Source organism: Delphinus delphis, chromosome 9 (assembly GCF_949987515.2).
Source record: "Delphinus delphis chromosome 9, mDelDel1.2, whole genome shotgun sequence".
NCBI lineage: Eukaryota > Metazoa > Chordata > Mammalia > Artiodactyla > Delphinidae > Delphinus > Delphinus delphis.
The window spans coordinates 22,277,305-22,295,365 of NC_082691.1; the positions used below are offsets into that span (position 1 = coordinate 22,277,305).

The 18,061-nt window shown below is 35.3% G+C and overlaps 1 protein-coding gene across 2 annotated transcripts in view; it reads left to right on the forward strand.

Moving 5' to 3' along the window:
• The window catches only part of RSBN1L (round spermatid basic protein 1 like), a 62,060-nt gene extending 54,936 nt beyond the window's left edge, over positions 1-7,124 (forward strand). For both annotated transcript variants that reach the window (XM_060020313.1, XM_060020314.1), the window contains 3 exons: positions 1,264-1,431; positions 6,208-6,316; positions 6,406-7,124. In XM_060020313.1, coding sequence (XP_059876296.1) covers positions 1,264-1,431; positions 6,208-6,316; positions 6,406-7,047 — 919 coding nt within the window. In that variant the 3' untranslated portion in view covers positions 7,048-7,124. The remainder of the gene's footprint in view (positions 1-1,263; positions 1,432-6,207; positions 6,317-6,405) is intronic.
• The last annotated feature ends 10,937 nt before the right edge of the window (positions 7,125-18,061 follow it).

Here is an 18,061-nt window from a genome sequence, read left to right on the forward strand (position 1 = left end):
AGGTTATATGAGAGCAGGGACAATGTTGTGCTTGTTACTAAGTGTCTCTAGCACCTAAACAGAGTGTGTTTAATAAATAAATTTTGGTTCAGTGAAATTTTTACAAGTTAAATTTTAAGTTGGTAGTAAATGGTAAACTTGGTGTATATCTCAGTGATTCTTAATTTGGATTTACAAATCATTTTAAGAATCTGAAAGACTCTCCCTAGAATAATGCAGATATATACAAACTTTTACATGTAATTTAAGGGAGTTCACCAGCCCCTTGAGGAACTTGTAATCCTCAGGGATTACAATCCATGGTATATGTGGTCATTTCACATCAGGTTATATATAGTCTGACCAACTAATGACAACAGTGCCCTAGGCACTGTGCCAAATGCTTTAATAAGGTCTTAATTCATTAGAATGTGGTATAATGAGGTGAGACTTGGTTTGAAAGCCTGTTAGCTTTCCACAGAAAGCAACATCATCATCTAGCTTTCTAATACCTGTAAAACATTAATCACAAACAGCAAAAAAGTATGTTAAAGCATTGTGTGTGTGTCTGTGTGAAAGTTTATATAAAACTGTAAGACAAGAGTGCACAAAGAGTAGTAAAGTAGTAGAGTTTGAGGGTGGGAAGTTAGAGAACCAAAAACGAAGAGTGACCCTAGGGGACAGACTAGGATGAGACGAAAAAATAATGGGGGCAATCCTGATTTGTCTCTGGAAGCAACAGAAAAATCATACAGGGAGATAAATAAGATGATGACTCCCAAAATAAATTCTTCTCACCCAGTTCCCCTTCTGCAGCAAAATTGGAGAGGGTTTCTGCAGTGAGTGAGGCCAAGTAGGCAGCAGCTTCTGTATGCATATGGATTCTAGAAGGTGAGCGGTGGAGGAGAGGCCCAGTGGGAGATGTCTGTCCTCCAGGGTGGAGCTAAAGTGTTTTTTCCCCCTTACCTCCAATAAACCGTGCATGTTTTATGGAAGCACTTATTGCCTAGTGTTTTCTTGCTGTTTATTTTTTGGTCTCTCTCTCACTAGAATATAAACTCCTACGAGAGTAAGGAACTTGTCTGTCTTATTCACTACTGTCTTGTTCAGTAGCTCCAGTGCTTAGATAGTGCCTGACACAGAGTAGGTGTTCTGTAACCATTAATGAGTTTAAAAAGTTAAACCTGTCAATACATCAGTACAAATGTTTGAAGGCAATTAAGCCTTAATATGCATAAGCCTGCCTCTCTCTGTCTCTTTATATATATAATTTTGTTTTAACAGAACTACCAATGAGATAAAAAACCTGCAGTACCTACCTCGAACTAGTGAGCCTCGTGAGATGCTCTTTGAAGACAGAACAAGAGCTCATGCAGATCATATAGGACAAGGTTTTGAACGACAGACTACAGCTGCTGTTGGAGTGTTGAAGGCTGTGCACTGTGGAGAGTGGTATATATTAACTACTGCTATTTAATGGCTTCTAAAATTTTTCTTGGGAAGTTTTTCAGTAATTCTTCTTACTGTGGGGGAAAAAGTTTCATTTTCCCCTGTATTTGGATATCCTAGTTGTATAATTGTACTAAAGAAGATTTTCATTTGCTAGAATCTAGATTTTATCTTTTGGGCTTGACTGCAGTAGTTTCATTTTTTACGTGACTAGAGTTGAAAACAGTTGTCTTACCTAAGGTAATGGAAAACCTAAGGTTCACTTGGTGTTTATTGTATGCCCATTTACAAATGTTCAGTTAATTTTCTCTACTTTTAGGCCCGTATTTATTGCACAAAAGGGAGACTAAGGCTCCGGACTATCAAGTAATGTTGTCATAGTCATACAGTTAACAAGTGGTAGAGCTGAGTCTGATTTCAGAACTGACTCCAGATTCTCGTGTTTTTTCTTGATACTGTTTTAACTTGCTATCTTTCTAAGGTTTGGTATCTACTAAGTGTTTGTTTACCTTACTATATTAATTTTTTCTGGCTTTGCTTGTAAGTTTCACTGACTCTTTTGATAGATTAGAAAAATGGATAATTTTCTTAATGAAAATGGATAATATACTTAGAGGTGGTCATCCCATATGTTAAAAAAATTTTCATTTATTAAAATGATAAAACCCATAGGGCAAAGCTATATTTATACTGTAAGATAACTTTGCTCAATTAGGTTTTGTTTTCAAATTGACTATTGTTTGGGTATGAAACTTAAGATGGAATATGCTGTTTTGCTTATTAAATCAGTTGAATTAAATACTAAGTATGTAAGAAATTTTTCTAAGTAAAAAGAAACTGTTTTTAATTCTGAAAGTATAAAATGTCAGTATTGTTGCATAGATTCCTAAGATGTTGTGAAAAATATTGCCTGTGTTTTCTGTACAAGGAAATTTTTTCAGGGGCTGTGAATACAAGATTGACCCTTTGTTCAAAAGGGAAAATTTAAAGTAATATTTTATAAATTAATACTGAATGGAGAGGCCACTGTAAACTGACCTTCTTTCTTAACATAAATGAAGCTTTATCAATTTCAGATATACAAAGTAACTAGTACTGAACTAACCCTAAGAGGTCCTTAGGAAAATGACATTAACAGTTTATAATTCAATAATAATAATTTATAATTGTGTTTAAGTTAAATGGTAATTATCAAATATCTGTGGTTGTTCTCATATAGTTTCTAACATAATCTGGTTTAAAATACTAATTTTGTCAAAGAGTAAAGGCGATGTCTCTCTTTGGAAATCATTACAACAACCCCCTGTTTCAAATTAATGAGATTTTTCTTGAATGCTTGGTATAAAGGATTTAAGAGTGGCATCAAAATTTATTTAGGATGAACTCTGATTTATAGATAGTATTTGTTAAAGTTAGCCATATAGTTACATTTTTTTTTCAGAGATAAATATTCTTGCTTCTTGGCCTTAACTTTGTTTAAATCTCTCTTAAGCTCCTTTAAATTATTGTTGGTTTATGCTTGCTTCTCCACTTTATATGTTATTTGATGTTAGAGATTGTGTCCTGTCCTTCACAGGTCCATCATAGTTCCCTATGAATAGTTACTGAATGAAAAGACACTTGAAGCTAACAATTTCACAGTGAAAAAGACTGTTGCCAAAGTATGAATATATTAGGTGGCCAGATTTAATTTGAGACAGATTTTGGAATGAGATGTTGCTAGCTATGAGTTTTCTCAGTATTGTAAAATACAGTTTGCTTTCTATACCAATGCTGCTTTAATCTCTTAGTATTAAAGATGGTAAGAAAATAATTTGGTTGATGCTTTAAGAGGGTTTCATGGCTCTGATGCAAACGTGGTCTATGATCCCTTTATTGTTATTCCTTGTTGTTAAATTAAGCTATACTAAGGAAATTGGTGCTTTCTCTTAGTGTTCTCCTTATCTTAGTGTTTTGAGTTCTGCTCTTTTTCTCAAGGAGACATTAGGCGTTAGAGTATTAGATTCTTTTTTTCATTCATTAATTAATTTTTTTATTTATTATTTTTGGCTCTGTTGGGTCTTGCTGCTGCACACAGGCTTTCTCTAGGTGCCCTGAGCAGGGGCTACTCTTCATTGCGGCATGTGGGCTTCTCATTGTGGTGGCTTCTCTTGTTGTGGATCACGGGCTCTAGGCATGCAGGCTTCAGTAGTTGTGGCTCACCGGCTCTAGAGCACAGGCTCAGTAGTTGTGGCGCACGGGCTCATTGCTCCATGGCGTGTGGGATCTTCCCAGATCATGGCTTGAACCCGTGTCCCCTGCATTGGCAGGCAGATTCTTATCCACTGCGCCACCAGGGAAGTCCAAGATTCTTGACTTTATCTTAGAGCCAGGCTTAACACCAATTTGAGATAAAGGACTGGGATTGATTGAGACTACAAAGAAATCTTAAACTAGATAGACTTGTGAAGTGTTGATGAATTTTATATCACTTTTTAGTATTAGGAAGATAGAATTCACATAGATTTATGTATTTCAGGTTGCTTCTTGAAATCCAGTTTTTTGAAAAATCAACTATGGAAGTATAATTTGTATTCAGTAATACACACTCTTGTTATAAGTGTACAGTTTGATGTGTTTTGACAAATTTATACAGCCATGTTACCATTACCACGACTAAAATATAGAATATTTTGTTTCCTTCATATACCTTGGCAGTTAATCTCCCCCCATTCGTACCCCAGCTCCAGACATCTATAAAATCTATTTTCTTTCTTTATAGGTTAGTATTGCCTAGTCTAGAATCTCATTTAAATAGAATCATATGTTGCCTGACTTCTTTCACTCAGCATAATGTTTTTGACACTCATCTATATTGTTATGTGTATTAGTAGTTCATTCCTTCGTGTTGCTGAGTGGTATGTCATTGTATAGATACATCACAATTGATTTATCCATTCACCTGATGTTAGAGATTTGAATTGTTTCCAGTTTGGGGTTTTTATGAATAAAGCTCTTACGAACATTCCCTTTCAAGCCTTTGTGTGCACATAAAATTCCATTTCATTTCAGTAAATACATAGAAATGGAATTACAGGGTCTTAGAGTAAGAAAAAATAATTGTGTATAGAGATAGTTCTAAGTCTACAAAAGAAGTATTAGAATTTATCTAAGTCACAAGATAAGACAACATTGAAAATCACTTGTATATATTTTAATTCTATATATTAGCAATAAACACTTTGAAACATTTTCAAAATGAAAAGAAAAAATAATGCCAGCTTATAAAAACATAAAATTATACCTGCTATGTAATGTGTAAGAACTTTCAATAGTATACTGCCATCTCTCCCTGCTCCCATTTATGGCCTTTGTGCTAATTATTATTAATACATTTTGCTTTATGTGTGCTATAACCATACCCCCAAATATGTTGCTTTCTTTGGCATTAAGGAATTATTTCTGAAGAGATTTTTAAGATGAGAATAAAATATCTTTCATATTTACTATTACTTGCACCCTCCATTCCTTTGAATAGATCTGCATTTTCATCTAAATATCATTTTCCTTCAGCCTGAAGAAGTTCTTTAACATTCTTTGTTGTACTGGTCTTCTGGTGACAGATTCTCTCAGTTTTTGTTTGTCTGAAAATGTTTTTATTTCACACTTTCTTAAGGATATTTTGGGGGTTATAGAATTCTAGACTGACTTTTTCTTTCAATACTTTAAAGATAGTGTGCTCTCTTCTGGCTTGCATTGTTTCTGATGAGAAGCCTGCAATCATTCTTACCCTCTTTCCCTGTATATTAATGTGATGCATGAGTTTTAGATTTTCTCTTTATCACTTTTTTTAAAATTTGGTTATGATTTCCTTGGTATGATTGGGGGGGGGGGTTGGTATTTATGTTTCTTGGGATTTTATTCCAAACTCCATTTTTGAGCATCTTTTACAAACATGTATTTGTATATTCTTAATTAATTGAAGAATTTGGGGATTTTTTTTAGAATTATATTTAAAGACTCTATTAACCTCAGCAAGTAGGATGGTAACAGTTTATTTTATAAGTACTTTTCTATTGAATGTCTCTTAATTTTTAGGAGTTATTTAGGGATTTTTGGTATCATTGCAGTTATATATGTCTGTATTGAAAGAATGTATTCCCTTTCCCCTATATTTATCTCTAAATTTTATATTATATAGTATCTTTAATTTAGCACTTAATTTGTTGAAGTATTGACAACAAATTAAAGACTTTAAGTTAAAGTCTTAACTTTAAGACTAAACACTTAGTTTTTTGATTTGCATAATTAACCAATTCAGGTCAATTTAATTTTTCAAAATATGGTTACACATAGCTATAATAAAATGAGGTGAGGCTGCTCCTGGAAATCTCCACCCCTTTGCAAGAGCCCTGATGATATGTCTGCCTCCTACCCCTTAAAATTCCCTTACTCTTCTCCCTTCAGGGAGAAGGTGTTTTTAGAGCATGAGCTCTCCCTTCTCCATTCCTTGATTAATGAATAAAGTTTCTGCTCTGCTATACGAAAACGTGTGTGTGTGTGTGTGTGTGTGTGTGTGTGTGTGTAAATAATAAAATGAGTTGTTTGTATCCATATTTAGGTTGAAACTCGTGGTGTTATCCCTTTGTTTAAATATGTAAAGTGGTCTTCTAATTACAGTTCATTTCTAAGATAATACTTTGGTGTTGACCATAAACTTTTTTTGCTTTGAATTTAATAAGGACTTAGCAGAGTGAAACATTAATGGCAGACTCTTCATTATCTCATGTTCTTTTTTAGGCCTGATCAACCCCGAATAACCAAAGATGTAATTTGTTTTCATGCTGAAGATTTCTTAGAAGTAGTTCAACGAATGCAGTTAGATTTACATGAACCTCCACTGTCCCAGGTATATTTTAAACTATTATTATCTTCAATTTAATTTTTATTGTGGAAAAGACTTATTGGTATTTCTTGTTTTGTTTTGTTTTATTTTAGTGTGTCCAGTGGGTTGATGATGCAAAACTTAATCAACTGAGGAGGGAAGGCATTCGCTATGCCAGGATTCAGCTGTATGATAATGACATTTATTTTATTCCAAGGAATGTTGTTCATCAGTTCAAGACAGTTTCAGCTGTATGCAGTTTAGCATGGCATGTTCGTCTCAAGTTATATCACTCAGAGGAGGACACTGCTCAGAATACAGTTACTCATGAAACATGCACATCACCAGATTCCACATCATCAGTTCTTGGACCTCACACTGACAACATGATTTGTGCTGTAAGCAAAACCTCCTTGGATTCTGTTTTTTCAGACAAACTTCATTCTAAATATGAATTACAGCAGATTAAACATGAACCTATTGCAACTGTAAGAATCAAGGAAGAACCTGTGAATGTTTATATTCCTGAAAAGACTGGAGCACCAAATAATATGGATGGCAAGAATGTTAAAGCAAAATTGGATCATGTTCAATTTACAGAATTTAAGATTGATGTGGACTCTAAATTTGAAAATAGCAACAAAGATTTAAAGGAAGAAATGTGTCCTGGAAGTCTCATAAGCCTAGTTGATACAAGGCAACATAGTTCAACACATTCAAATCAAGAGAGAAAAGATGATAACATTTTGTGCTAAATTTGTATATACCATTTAATATTGTTTTTTTTCTTAAACTTAATAATGTAATAAAGATTCGTGAATTCTGAAAGCAAGCCAAGAACTTGCTCCCAAGTCTGTTACAAATTATAGTTTATGTAGCTTTGTAACATTCCTCAGTGCCTGTCCATAACTGTGAAGTATCAAAGCATTTAGGGCCAGATGCACTGTAAACATTGCAGGTTTAAACAAAAGGAGTCTTTAAAAAAATCATTTGAGTTGGAGTTGTAGGTTTTAGAATAGAGCTGACATTAACATATATATATATATATATATATATTTTGTAATATGAGCCAGAATTCTTTTTTGACAATTTAAGGCTTTTCCATAGAGCTTATTTATACCGATTTTTTCTTCATTTTAAATGTGTCAGCACTGTAGTGTAAATAGCTTTAAAAAAACCTTTTTAGTGTGATTTATACTGAAATGTGAGCCACTTAATAAAGGTTCATAATAATATGTTTTCTGTTGGGTCTGCAAAAAAACCCCACCAAACTGACAATTCAGTTAAATCATTTATTTGATCTATTATGTTTCTGCTGGTATATCCACTTAGAGTGCTAATGGAGTGCAAATGTATGTATTCAAATCTTGTGAATATTTAAATTCCCCACACTGTGCAAGCATTTTTAAAACCAAGGTTCAGTTATGAAAGCATATTTATATGTGTGTGTGTATGTATGGGAATATATATATATGTTATCATATTTTGCATAACTTCTTAAATTGCTGAATAAGATGAATATGTGAAACTTCCTATGCTCCCTGGAATACATTTTTAAATATTTATATTCAACATTAAGAGAGCAGCTTAGGTAATAGAATCAATTTTATAAGTTGGGAGAAACAAGGTCTGTTAGTGATATTTAACCCTTTAACTAATGAAGTTATGTGACCTGATTATATAGCGCTATAACGTGAATTTTCTTTGTAGTGTATGGAATAAGAAGTTGAGAAAATTTTCTTGCTAATCAGCACCCATACTATACCTAATAGTAGCTGAGAAAAAATGTTCAGTTACAGAAAATTTAATTCTGAGCAGTTAAAATCCTCTATTACATTTTTCTTGAGGAACAGAAGGAAAATATGGCAAATACAAAATATTAAAATAAGGGCAGTGACTCAACTGCCATATATAAAGAGATAACTAACAAAATAAGATCTGTTACCTCATCTTTCTAAGCATCCCTCTCCCTACCCTAGCAAGGTAAACAACTTAGAGTATTTTTTTCTTTTTTCAAAAGAAGCTCTAGAAAGTAAAATTGGAATAGGAAACAGGATTGCCAGTGCCTAGCTAAAGATGATTAAAACAAATCTCTTCAATAATGGACTTCAGCACCGTTTCCGATTGCTTCAACTACCGTAATTAAAAGTCAAACAAATGTCTTCAGTGTATGCTTTGATGTTAGGAACTATGCTGGTTGCAAATCTATTTTCTTTTACTTGAATTTGGTATTTTTCTGGGCTCATACTTTGGTTGATTACTTTCAAATGGGGTTCTTTGTGCTGCCTTTTGAGCTAGTGTTGCTATTCCACTTTGAGTGGTTTCTACTCCAGCCTCATTTGTGGTACCCATAAAACTGCTTATCTCTCTGGTCAGGGAGAAGCTTACTCAGAGGCATTTCATCAGGAAAAATAAACTGCAGCATTGGTGTCATTTCTGGCCTCCAGTTTAAAAGGGTAGGCAAATATTGTAAGGAAATCTCAGTGGTTAGTAGAAAATCAGTATATTTGCAACATAGGAATTTTCATGACGTAAGGAAAGTATAAATCATGCAAATGTAAATAGGGATTTTGTTTTATATATTACTTAACATGCTCCTCACCACCTTTATCTTCTATTTTTAGCTAAATTTATGTATTTTCACCTACCTTTTTGGGAGACAAAAGTTTATAACAAACCAGTATTGAAAATTGAGAGAGAATGTGGTAAAAATGTTTAGGTTTTTCTTTCTTTAAGTGAAGGGTAACATATTTAACAAGGTTCGTTTTAGCTCCAGTTTTCCAGGGTCATACACATAGATGCATGAGACCATACTGCAATAAAATGTCTTTAGGGTATCCCTGCAAAATATATGAGCCTTAAACTTTTAACTTAAAGACATACGTAAAACAACCAGAGTGGTCGCTTTTAAGTGTAGTTTCCTATATAACCTATAGTCAACCTTCTCCATATTTTGAAATTTTAATTGTTTTGTAAAATGCATACATCTCTGTGGAGGTGAAGTACAAGTTAGTGAACACAGATTTCAAGATACAGCCTTGTCACCTTGAGTAATGCTTACGTTCCTGTCTTATGGGTTATAATTTAAAAATTCTCTTCAGATGCAATCTGAGAAGTTGTTGGCTACGTTTGTTACATACAAATAATTTTTTTTTCAATATTGTATTATATTAATGGTTTCCTAGTTAGTACATTCCAGTTCTTATCTGAACACAACTTTTTTTCTGTTATTTCCAGTTTCTTGGACCAGAATAATGAAGCACTTAAGATACAGTTTCTATGTGAACTTATACTATATAGAATAAATAGTTGTTACGTAAATTATTAAATTGCCATACAGACCTTTACAAAAAAAAAAAAAACTAAGGTACCTCAGTGGTGTCTGCTACAGTGATTTTTTTCTTTTTAATTATTTTTGTTCATATCCTTTTAGCTAAGTAATATATTCCATACTCAGGTTAGCTGGTTAGCTATGAAAAGAATTAAGCATTTGTGATATTTGGTTGAAAACTTTACTAAAGCCATATTCATTATCGTCTTTGTCACTACAGCTGTTGACCTTAAATAAAGATTAGGTTGATCTAGCACAACACTCTGTGTGTGCATGTGCCTGTGCGCGTGTATGTGTATAAGGTTATTGGAAATACTGTTTGTTTCCGCATATATTCATTTTTAATCCATTCTTTAACTTTGTGGGGGGGTCATGGAGGGTAGGAAATATTTTATTTCTTGGATTAAGTCTTCAAGGTATTTCATTAGCGTTCCTGAGTGTAAAATAGGTTTTTCCCCAATACTTATGGCAGGTAAGATCATCTTTGTAAATAATAGATTTGCACTGCTTTGGTAAATTTGGATTCAGTTATTTTTTGGATAGTTTCATTGTCATGTAAAGCAAATATCTCAGTTCATTTTGCATTTTTAGCGAAGGTGCAGGATTTATTTTTGGAGTTTGAGAGGAATTTTCTTTGTCTTCCACCTTTCAATAAATACTAAAATTGATAACCATAATCTTTTTCCATGTTTTGTAATTATTTTCTTATATTTGACATTTTACTTTCATCTTGTCATATTTAAAAATTCTTGTCTCTATCTTCAACAGAAACCATAAGATCTTGAAAGTGATTCCAGTCTGAAAATCGTTTTTACTCTTAAAAATACCAAAAATTGACTTATGCCAACAGAGAAGAATATTAAAGATCACCTTAAACAAGGTCGCTAAACTAGTAAGGTATGGGTGCTGGGATGGCATGGTAAATTGCCTCCCTTCCCTCTAGATATGACTATTTTTATCCCAGGAGGAGAGGACAAAAGTACCATTGTTTTCAAAATACTTTTAGGCTGGTAAAAAGTGACATGATGGGTTTTATCTTTAGAGTGGTAGAACAGCTGTTTCTTAATCTTTCTTCCTTCTGTTTAACTACTTTGATATGTAAACAAAATTTTACTGGTTTTAGAATGTGCTGTTTCATTAAAGAGTTCTGTTTGATATTGGCTCTGGCAATATACCTCAGATAAGAAAATAAAGAGGACAACTCAGGAGAGGTATAACATCCTTAATCTCTGTCCTGGCTTTTCTGTTCAGTTTTTCCTGTAACCCACTGCATATTGCAGATGGGAGTGACAGCTTTCTAAAATGTTAAGCACAAGGAACCTAAAAGCAGAGATGTCTTTCCTTTTTAAGTTTACAGGCGTTGTATATCATATTTCTACTGGGAGAGCAGGGAAAGGAGGGGGAAAACATCTTGCATTTTAGGTTATCTTCCCTTCAGGATTTCAGACTCAATCAGGGAATGTGAATGATCTGAGAACAAAATGTGGGAAACAGAATTATGTTAACTAGAAATTAAAACTTACTACTCGTATGCTTTATTACCATTATCTACCTTCCAAGAATGGCACTATTAAAATATGAGAACTTTGGATCCTTCAGTACATTTTGAAGTTTAGAATTTATGCATTTATGTCTTGAAAATGTTAAATCTTTACACTTTCCTGTAAAGGTCATTGCTATTGTTCTACTGACTACTACTAAGTGTGCAGACTCGCAAGTCAACATAGTTGCAAATATTTTGCATAGTAGTGTTTAAAATTTTATTTAGACAGTTCAGTCCCCACCCAGCTGTCAAGTTTCTTCTTCAGATGAAATTTTATGTGAAAAATCTCAAGTCTGTCTTAAAAAAAACCAAAAAATCTTGAGTATGACTTTTATGCTCTTTTTTCCATCTGTCTTCCTGACTGACAAAGTTCTTAGAAATCTGTCTGCTTCACTTCTCATCTCACTACAATTTCACTTTAATCCTCAAATTTAACATTTTAGCTGAAGTGATTCTCTCAATGGTCACCTTTTGACTACCAAATCCAGTGGGTGCGTTTCTTAATACTTCTGTTTAACCCCTGTAACACTTGTTATCAATCATTTACTCATTAAAGCTCTGCATGACCTGTTGTGGGGTTTTTTGTTGTTGTTGTTTTCTGTTTCTTCGGATGGCTTCTTTTACCTCTCCACCATTGTTTAAGGCAGTCTCTATGATTCTTCCCCTTAGGTCTCTAGGCTTTGTCCCTGAACTATCTTCGTGACCCCATGACTTCAGTCAGCCTTGGTTTCTCAATCTCTAATGACCCATGTAATCAAGTCTAAATTCTTCTCCCTTGCCCCCAAGAATTAGCTGTTCCATTCCCTCCTAATTTTGTTATTGCGTCACTCTCTCTCTCTCTGCAGTCATCTCATGGTAATCTGATTTCTCTATCTTTTCCTCTGTGTACAGTTGACCCTTGAACAACATGGGCTTGAACTGCGAGGGTCCACTTACACACTTACACACATATTTTTCAATAAATACATACCACAGTACTATACAATCCGTTGTTGGTTGAATCTAAGAGTGTGGAACCTTGAATATGGAGGGCCGGAGGGCCAAGTGTAAAGTTATAAGTGGATTTTCGCCAGCGTCAGGGTCAGCGCTCCTAACCCCCACGTTGTTCACGCGTCAACTCTACAATATATCATGAGATTTTCTTGAGTGGACCCCAGAAATGTTTGTCTACTCTTCTTGTTATAGTAGCTGTTCACAGTCATAGTAGATGTTCATCTCACCTAGGCTCTTAAAATAGCATAACATGTTCTAGGCTGCCTGCGGCCCTCTGCCCCTACCCGCATTCCAGCCCATTACGTTACCACCAGATTAACCTTTCTAAGACAGATATGGTTGCTACTCTTAGAAATATTCCATGGCTCCAAAGAGTCTTTAAGATGTGGCCCTTCCTTTCCAGCCTTATCTACTATAATCTCTTCCATTTGATGTACTCAATTTTCAGCTTTACCAGATGGCAGTACTTGCCATTTCCTTTGTGTACTTTTAAAATTCTTTGCCTTTGCTGGGGAAAATCTCTGCCTCGTATACAACATGGTGAAATCTTACTTCTCTCTTCAAAACTCCAGTTAAACCATCTCTTCTGTGTATCTTTTACTGACCTCATCTGCTCCAACTGTTCCCTCACCTCACAGCTGATATAGATCCAATTATTTCCTCTGCTTCTTGTGTCCTTTCTTCACATCATTAACATTTGTTAAGTGTATGTCAGGCGCTAGCTAAACCATGAGTTAGAAGTTACAAATTTTCTTTATCCCTTTGTGTCCCCAATACCTAATACATAGTACACTTGGTGTTCAGTAAATATTTGAAGGAACAAAAGTTGAACCTTAACTTTATTGGGGTGGAAAAACAAATTATGTAGGTTTCTATAATTTAAAACGTCCATCTCTGACTTAATTCGTAATGTAATTCTAGAATTGCAACAGAAAGAAAAGTGGAGAAAATTAGATCAGTGGGCACTATAAAGAGATGAAATTTCTATTTTGTACTTACTACAGCCTTATAGATAGTTTAAGAAGCTACCTATTAGATATCTAGGCCCATTGGGCAATGTGGAGAGTAAGTATTGTAAAGATAATTATACCTATAAAACTTGTTCAACTTTTTTCCCTTCAACTAGAGATACACTGAAAATTATTACAAATTAAGGATAAATTTTAACTATACCTAAAATGATAAAACTAGCAAATATAATTTTCTTCTAAATTATTTTTTATTTTTGGCTGTGTTGGGCCTTTGTTGCTGCACATGGGCTTTCTCTAGTTGCGGCGAGTGGGGGCTACTCTGTTGTGGTGCGTGGGCTTCTCATTGCGGTGGCTTCTCTTGTTGCAGAGCACAGGCTCTAGGCGCGTGGCCTTCAGTAGCTGTGGCTCATGGGCTCAGTAGTTGTGGCTCGTGGGCTCTAGAGCACAGGCTCAGTAGTTGTGGCACAAGGGCTTAGTTGCTCCGTGGCACGTGGGATCTTCCCAGACGAGGGCTCGAACCTGTGTCCCCTGCATTGGCAGGTGGATTCTTAACCACTACGCCACCAGGGAAGCCCAGCAAATATAATTTAAGAAGCATCTTAATATCTCATAGTCTGAAGCAGAATTTAACTATTCCTAAGTCATATTTGGCAAGATAAAGTCTGGTTATCTGGTTGTCAGAGAGGCATTCTGATTAAGCTTGTGTTGTTCTCCCTATTGATACTATAAATAAACATTCAAAAATTGAAAATATTGAAGCAAGATGATAACATGCACTAGTTTTCTTTGTCTTTATTCTGTTACAGGAGTGGGACAAGGACATACAGGTGGCACATTTTCACAGTCAAAGTTCTGTAAAGCCACTTTACTGGGATGATATGCTGAGGGCATTTGTAGCAGTACAGCTGTGGGTCATTAAAGGGGGATAGTACACTTGTATAATGTTGAGAAATTTCTTCACTAGTCTGTATTTCTCATCTATAAAATAGGGGGTAATACCTATTCTGTTAACTGGTGGTGAAAATTAATGACAGCACATGCCAAATGCTTATCTAGCACATTGCTTGGCATATCACAGACACTACAAACGTTAGCTTCTGATCCTGGAATTAACATAGTAAAAAGAATAGTTAGAAGAGCTGTGTGCTGGGTCACCCTAATTTCACATCTTCACATCACTTCTATGTATTCCTGTCTCTAATTTTGGGCAGAGGATAGGCATCTGGCAAGAGGAGAAAGTTGCATCAAGAGGTCAAAGGTGAGGTATGGTGGAGGTAGGACATCAAAAACAAACTTCTTTCTAGTTCGCTATTTTGCTCAGGGATGGCAATTCAAAATCATGTCACAGACTGTCTTTTCCGTATATAAGTGAATTACAAATTTGTGTTTGTAGTGTATAGATTATAGTGGTAGTAAATTTGCTTTATGGTGTAGGATTACCAGTATGGTTACAGTATATGATTGGCTAACTTTAATATAGGGCAAGCAAAATGAAAGTAAAATATTGAAGTGTAGATCCCTCTCAAGCTTTTAATCCAGTGTTGTCTTTATGTAGCATCTGATAACTGGTATCTTCTGTTGATGCTTTCTTTTTTTTTCTTCAATAGGAAACCTATTTGTGGAAATAGCATTTGGAGTTAAACTTCTCCATTTACCAATGACCATGGGCTAATTTCATTTAATTTACCTGGGCTTTAGTTTTTCTATCATGAGGAGGTTTTTTGTTTTTTTCCTGTGTACCTTCTTTATCTAAGTCATGAATTCTAAGGACACCAATAATACTTTGAGGAAGAGTGATGTTTACTCTGCAAACATGATCAATCAAGGATAAAGGAAATCCCTTTGTTTAATGCTAAAAGAACTCTGATAATTTTCCTCTCAATAGAGAGAAATAACTTTTCTTTATGATGCAGGTGCATAGTAATATGCCTGCCCCTATTTGAAAATGGCTCTATGGTTTCCTCTCCTTTTTTGGCCATCACTTCTGTTCATTAATATCAGTTCCTCTTATTTGCTGCACTGTGAAAAAGCAAAGTAGAAACCAGATGATCAAATTCTAAGGTTAATAACTCTTAAAATTACAGTAAGCTGTAGCCCACGGATGGATTTCTACTTCTTGAAGCTTTATGCAACTATTTTTCTTAATGCTTGGAAGCTCTCCATTGGTGGATTTCTGGTCATGTTTCATGTGGTAATGGATGGTGCTACCACATCTGGTTTCTGTGTTCATGAAATGTTGAATAAGTCGTGGTTCCTCTGAATATCTATTTCCTACTTTTCATATTTTTAATTGCTATAGAAAATTATTTTGTTCACATGTTGCTTTTAATCAGAATTGTTTTTTTTTATAAATTTATTTTTGGCTGCATTGGGTCTTTGTTGCTGCTTGTGGGCTTTCTCTAGTTGCAGCCAGCGGGGCTCCTCTTTGTTGCGGTGCACAGGCTCTAGGCATGCAGTCTTCAGTAGTTGTGGCTCGCAGGCTCAGTAGTTGTGGCGCACAGGCTTAGTTGTTCTGTGGCATGTGGGATCTTCCCGGACCACAGCTTGAACCCGTGTCCCCTGCACTGGCAGGCAGATTCTTAACCACTGCGCCACCAGGGAAGCCCTCAGTCAGACTTTTTGATAAGTATTTGCCCAAACCAGTTTAAGTTACTTCTCTGTGTTGACCTGGAAATTAATGACTTCACTAAAACCTTTCAAATTTAAGTTTCTTTCTTAAGGCAGAATGTGTTCTTTTTATAAACACCATCAGTAAACATCTCTATTATAAAGGAGGTATCCTATAGCTAAGACCAAGGGGAAGATATTTTCTGCAGTACTTACTGTTTATGTATTATTACATTAGTTTTGTTTCCGTCTGTAAGCATAATTTCTCTTTTATGTCTTCCATTACTTACTGTTCTAAAGTAGGCTGTGATATTGTAATTTATAATTAGAAATATGTATCTAATCTTCATCCCTGTTCCTGGCATAGGAATCAGATACCCTTGGAATTTCCTAAGTGATAAGTGTGATTAAGGTGTCTTTTGAGCTTATGTTAATGAGGAGACTCTTGCAAAGCTCCTAGGTAACCTACGGATTGGGGCTGGTTGCCAGGGGAACCAACCTAGCGATTAGAGTTGAAACTTTCAGTCCCCCTCTCCCCACCAGGGCTGGAGATTGAGTTCAATCACCAATGGCTAATGATTTAATTAATCATGCCTATGTAATCAAGTTTCCATAAAATACCAAAAGGACAAGGTTCAGAAAGTTTCTAGGTTGGTGAACATGAGGAGATGGGGAAAGAGTGGTGTGCCCAGAGAGCATGGAAGCTCTGCACCCCTTCCCCATACCTTGCCTTATGAATCTTCCATCTGGCTGTTCCTGAGTTAATATCCTCTTATAATAAACTGGTGTTCTAGTAAGTAAAATGTTTCTCTGAGTTATGTGAGCTGCTCTAGCAAATTAATCAAATTCAAGGAGAGGGTCATGGGAACCTCCATTCTAGAGGCGGTAGGTCAGAAGCAAGGTGACAACCTGAATTTGTGCCTGGCATCTGAAGTTGCAGAGGGGGTGGGGGGCACGTGCAGTTTTCTGGGACTGAACCCTTAACTTGTGGTATCTGATGCTATCTCCAGATAGTGTCAGAACTGAGTTAATTCCTTGGTGATGTAGGGAAAAAACACACACATCTGGTGTCCAAATCGGGGAGGCACACATCAATAACTTACTGCTGCTTCAGGTTGTTTATTTAGTGTGGCAGTATACCAAGTTAAGTAAGAAGAGTTCTACTTCCTGGGACTCTTTCAGATACTCTTACAATTGATTGATCCTCATGTGTGAACAAGTTGGTTATTGTGTTGCCTTTTTACATATAATTCTTACCGAACTTCTCTTTTCCTTGGAGACCAGTCCCACATTTCCTCTTAGTAATGTCATATAGAATTTCTGCTTTTGCTTGTTTCATGGCCTAGCTCAGGGGTCAGGAAACTACTGCCAATAGGCCATATTTAGGCCACTACCTGCTTTTTGTATAGCCTGTAAGGCATGAAAGGTTTTTACAGTTTTAAACGGTTGAAACAAAAATCAAAAGAATAATATGTTGTGATATGTGGCAATCATACAAAATTTAAATTTCATTGTCCACAAATAGTTTTATTGGGACATAGCCATAGTCTATGGCTGCTTTCTCACCACAAGAGCCGAGTAGTTGTGACAGAAACCATATGGCCCACAAAACTTTAAGTATTTACTATATAGCCCTTTACAGAAGTACTTTGCTGACTCCTGGCCTAGCTGATTGTTTACATGTGGTGCTGTTCCTTCTTTTCTCTGTGAGAGATTATACTTAGATGATACTTTCACAACTACAGGTTTTCCTGAACTACAAAACCCTCCTATCTGGTTTCTCACAGAGATTACAGCTTTCTTCTGCTTTGACTGTATTAATAATAGATTCCAGTGACCAAATAGTTTAGATCTCTCAATTGAATTAGGAATACCTGATCAAGTCTTGGAACATTATGTTCCCCATATTAACTATCCTTCTTAATCCTATTTTTATATACCCCAAATACTAATATATACCAATTATAAGACAGGGAAATATCTGTAACTGATCAGTTTTTTATTTATTTACCCTACCTCTGTAGTTTCAAACAAAGAGTTAAGCAGTATTAATTTGTAGTGTTGTGGCTGAAACTTTGTCATATTATCTGTCTTTACAAAGGAGAACTAGACCAAAATGCTATATTTAAGCAATCCTCTCAAGTATTAGCAGCCAGAAACCACTTTTTTGTTAGATATTTTTTAAATGAACAAAATACTCCTTTAGATACTCCCAAAGCTAAGTGAGGGCTGTATAGGGCAAGAACATCACCCTGACCCTGCTTTAGGGTTATAAGACACTTAGGACTCTTTCTTGTAAGTACTGCCACCTACACTTCACTGGA